Source organism: Alosa pseudoharengus, unplaced genomic scaffold (genome assembly GCF_046254945.1).
Source record: "Alosa pseudoharengus isolate Yale_2024_CS ecotype anadromous, Long Island Sound unplaced genomic scaffold, YU_APseudo_1.1 YU_APseudo_1.1_scf_3, whole genome shotgun sequence".
NCBI classification, from domain to species: domain Eukaryota; kingdom Metazoa; phylum Chordata; class Actinopteri; order Clupeiformes; family Clupeidae; genus Alosa; species Alosa pseudoharengus.
In genome coordinates, this window is record NW_027468718.1 from 30,470,132 (window position 1) to 30,475,153 (window position 5,022).

The 5,022-nt window shown below is 38.8% G+C and overlaps 1 protein-coding gene across 1 annotated transcript; it reads right to left on the bottom strand.

Annotated features, from left to right (window-relative positions):
* Positions 1–766, bottom strand: LOC143100624 (gamma-crystallin M3-like). The gene is made up of 3 exons (XM_076264004.1): positions 758–766; positions 408–647; positions 1–279 (listed from the first exon to the last, which is right to left on the bottom strand). Exons 1-3 carry the CDS (start codon positions 764–766, stop codon positions 1–3), a joined length of 528 nt encoding a protein of 175 aa, XP_076120119.1.
* Between the last annotated feature and the right edge of the window lie 4,256 nt (positions 767–5,022).

Sequence of the window (5,022 nt, forward strand, 5' to 3'; positions counted from 1 at the left end):
TCACTGACACATGTCAGTGATGCGCCTCATGCTCATGAACCTCATGTTGCTCATTCCCATCTCCCTGAAGCTTCTGTACTCGCCAGGCCTCATGTACATCATTCTGCCTCTGAAGTGGGGCTGCTCATACATGAGCCAGTGGCCATCCATAACATTGCAGGACTGGCAGTCAGACATACGGTAGCGGTCCATGATGGAGTCACAGTCGTCCATCAGCTCCATCATCTGTCCACCGAAGTTCTCCCTCTCGTAGATCCTCATTCTGAACTGTCCTCTGTGCTGTAATTAAAAGAATTACCCGTTTTACTTAGAATACCCTAAAAAAATACCTGAGTATATCTAGGCGTTGAAAGTGATAAATATGGTGAAATAAGCTATAACAAACATTTATATCAAACATGAATTACCATGGGGATCATTCTGCAGGAGCGGATTGAATCACTCATGCCCATGCGTGTGTAGTCAGAGTACTCGCCCCTCCTCATGTAGAACTGGTTACCCATGAAGTTGGGACGGTCGTAGACCATGAAGCAGCCGCTCTCCACCCTGCAGGAATGGCAGCGGCTGAGGTAGGAAGACATGTCAGGGCAGTCATTCATGCACTCATAGGAGCGCCCCTGGAAGTTCCTATCCTCGTAAAAAATGATCTATGGAACAAAATACAAAATTATGGAAATTATCAGTTGTAATATAGTTAAAAGCCAAAATAAAATGTTTTTAGTTTATCCAAATGGATCTTGTATGGAACATACTGTACCTTTCCCATGTTTGAAGGGCTGTCGACCTGTGTATCCATCCAACTTGCCTGTCCAGGTTTACAGGAGGCTTTTATACCTCATACGGTTCCCAGCAGGTTTTGTCATGCAAATGTCCCAAAACCTGATGAACAAGCAAAATCACAGCAAAAGCAACATTTCAATTTGAGCCCACAACAAGAGTGAGAGGCACATGAATGTATTGCCATGTCATTCAGTAAATACTATTGTGGTGCTTTCTGAAAATATACAAGCAAATAGAGAATTTGAGAAAATGAAAGAAATTGGTAACACTTTGTTTTAGGGAACACACATTAGCCATTCATACATAACAATATGTGTATGTATCAGTGCTTGACAAGGTCTGTAGTATTATGTATCATTGTATATTGATTAGGTCTTTGTGGAACAATTTCATATTCAATAGGTCATTTATTCTTGATAAATCCTCAATAAGCAACTAGTTGGTCTTGATGTAAGGCAGTGGTTCTCAAAGTGTGGGGCAGGCCCCACTAGTGGGGAATAAAAACATGACAGGTGAAGCGTGATGAACAGGAGAAAATTTGTTTTTTTTGTGCCTAACTTTAATAATGCTTTTCTTTTTTTTATAAGAAATATCATATATTCAAAACAAAATAGACACACACAAACATAGGAGTCATAAACAGACCTTTGAATTAAAACAACATCAGATCCAGCGGACCTAGACGGGAAATGTAGCATGAAACTAAAATGCGAAAATAATATTTTAATTTTGCCGGGGTGATGGGGTCAGGTGGGGCTTGAAAATTCCCCACCTCCAATGTGGGGAATGACAAAATAAAACGTTTGAGAACCACTGATCTAATGTTACTGGTATATAATATGGATCAAAGTATAGAGTTTATAGAGTCCTAATACACTGTCTGAATATGTGATTTATCATGACATAACGCATTAAGTCAATGTATCAGAAGGCTATAAAAAAAAAATTTGATCCATACCTTAAATCAAGTCCAACTAGTTGCTTATTAAGGGTTTACAAAGAGCAAATTACCTTTTCAGTAAGAATAATATAATATCACCTAATAAATGTGTAATTATGCCTAACAGAGACCTTATTAAGCAGTAATACAATAGTTAGTTATTAATGGCAGATCATGTCTTCCCTAAACTAAAGTGTTGTTAAGAAAAAAAAACTGTATTTGACAGTTTTTGTACTACTACCCTGTAAACATTTGAGGAGAAACTGGGTCTCAATTTGTTATACAAACAAACACTTTATATTGAATTACAAATATACATTCTTGACTTTTTTGATGTGTGTGATGATTTTGTTTTGCCTGTGACAAAAAAAATGTGCATGTGTGATGGGTGCAAATCACTTCTTTGTGCATTGGGGAGAAAATAAGCCCTGAAGTCTGTTGAATCTTTTTTAATGCAATTGACTGCAAAGATGTGTCAGAGAGATGGAAAATCAGTGCTCCATCACTGCAGAGCTATTTATGGGATGGGGTCACCTGCAATGAGGAGAATTATACTGAAGACCTCCAAGGTGACTGTACAGATAGGTAAGGGATAATGGACGACACGGTGGTCTGTTCACAGAAGTAATGCACGGTCAAGGTTGTAAAACGGCCCAAACGCGAAGCGGAGGGCCGTTTAAACCTCGTAGTGCATTCATTTCTGTGCAACGTGACAGTTCATTTAAACTTCACAACAAGTTCGACGAATTAATATACAAGTGTGATACGGCCAAAAAAATGGATCTACTTCATAGGTGTGCAAATAACATACGGTTAATGGTCGTTCTAAATTACGTAGGACAATGGGAAATTCAACCAAGCAGTGGAATAAGGTTACTTATTCCACTGTTCATCAGAATGTTTGGATAGCCTACGCCCGCTTGACAACGGGAGAGATAGAACTAAAGACTGGCCTTTGGCCGTAGCAACCATCCATCTAGAACTAGTAACGGCAGTTTGTCCTGCAAGTTGAGAAATTAGTTGATATGTGTCGGAAGAAATTAGTTCTACAAACAGAGATTGTAGAGATTAAAACATTTGAATTGTAACAGGAAATGAACACAACGCAAGTGGCAACAGTGGAATAAGCGGGATAATGGACTCCACAGTGGTCTGTTCACAGAAATGAATGCACTTACGAGGTCTCATAATCCGCTTAGCGTCGGGGCTGTTTTACAATCGCAATCGTGCATTAATTTCTGTGAACAGACCACCATGTCGTCCATTATCCCTTACTTAAAGTTGTTTGTTTTTGTAGTAGGATATATTAGTATACAATGTAGTAGGATACAACCATCAGTATGCATTTTCTTTCATCCGGTAAATCATTTTGTTGTTAACAACAGTTGGTGGGATTAATGGGTCTGCCTCTGCCATTGGAGTATGGAGCTATGGAGAAATAAAAACACATTAAACACATTTTATATAGACAAAGCGTGGTATTAATATAATGTTAATGTTATGGAAGAAAACACAAGGTTGATACTTTGAAGTGGCTATGTGTAGAATTCTGTTGGAGGTAAGCTGTCTTAAATTCATTGACTTACATTGACTCCTGAATGCATTGTATTCAGTGTAGCACCACTGGAGGTACAGGGTTGTATTGCAAGACTAGGTTCCCAAGCTAGCTGGGTTGCATGCTAATTTTAAACAATGTCTGGGCAACAGAGAGCATAGGAGTTTTTGACATTAACTATTTGATGTCAGATTGGTTATTCCTTCACATTCTGTTTTTTTTTCTGTTATTATTTCTAGGTCATTTCCCAGATAGCAAAGGGGCGTTGAGGGGCGTTGAATCCACGTTTGTTTGAAGCGGCGGAGGTTGATTCAACGTGGATTCAACGCCCCTGTGCTATCAGGGTTGTGATGTAAAAAAAAAAAAAACACATAGCCCATTTAAGCACTAATGTATTATATGGCTCTAAAACAGCTGGAAAATGGTAGGCTAGCTTTAATTTTCCAATGGTGTTACATAATACAATCACTTTACCTTGTATAACTACAATACTGACAAGGTAGTCACCTTTTATGACAGTTACAAGAGAAACCACAACGTCTTATACAGAGAAAAACAGCACAAAAAAAGAGTTCATCCAGTGGTGCAGTATTTCTTGCAGCGTCCTGATGTCTGACATGACATCACAATGGGATGAAGACCTCTTCTGCATGTAGATAAAATTGCTATACATGTCTATATTCTTTTCATATTAGATGGCTTTAACAGATGGCAGTTTAATGTAGCGCAGGGGTCTCTGTCTGTTGTCTGCCGAGAATGGTTTGGTTTACTAGTTGGAGGAATAATCCAGGAGAAAAGGCAGGGTGATGTGTGGACAATGAAACAGATGCAGAATGGTCTTGGTGTGAATCTATTTCCCAGAGCGCAGATGGCACCACTGGAGGCACAGAGTTGTAAAGACCACATCATCAATCTGTGAGCAAGAGATCTTACTAAACAGTGCATAACTCTAATAAAATCATAAAAAGAAAAAGATTTTCAATTATCTTGAATAGTAATGATGCTGTCGTAGTTTTAAGTGAAGTAATGTCCTCCTTGTCATCAGCTAAATTATCTCCTAGAACTTACTGGCAGACCGATACCAATATCTAACACACTCCTCTCAGTAGATCATCTCCAGACTGTAATCCCAGCCAAAATACTGACTTTTATTTGATCAGTTGTTCCCAAACGTTCACCCTCTTTTGACAATGAAAAATGGCTAAACCCACTACCACCACACACAAAAAAATGAGATGCTTACATATTACTTGCAATTTCATCTTTAAGCAAAGCTAACATTTTAAAATTTCTTCCAGACAGTAAAATGTCAATTGCTGACCAAATTTATGTCGAGTCCCAAACATTCTATAGTTTAATAGACTCTTAACGCATCCTCTGTCCTTACCTACAACACCTACCCCATGCTATTTAATAATACTTTAAGTGCTTTGAAGAGGTGTAGGGTTCTTCCACTTTCACCAAGGATAAATCCCTTTAATGCTCTGTTAATGGGAAGTAGTAAAGGGTGTAGATCAGTGTTTCCCAAACTTTTTTTCTGGGGACCCACTTTTTAAAAATGACAGACCATCGCGACCCATTTCACTTCAGATCTAACATGCAACATGCATGCAACCACCACTATTTAATTTATTAGACAACATAAATTGTGCTGGCGACCCAAATAAAATCTCCTGCGACCCACCTGTGGGTCGCGACCCAGTCTTTGGTGTAGATGACAACAATCCTGGCCTTCCATCACTAGTCT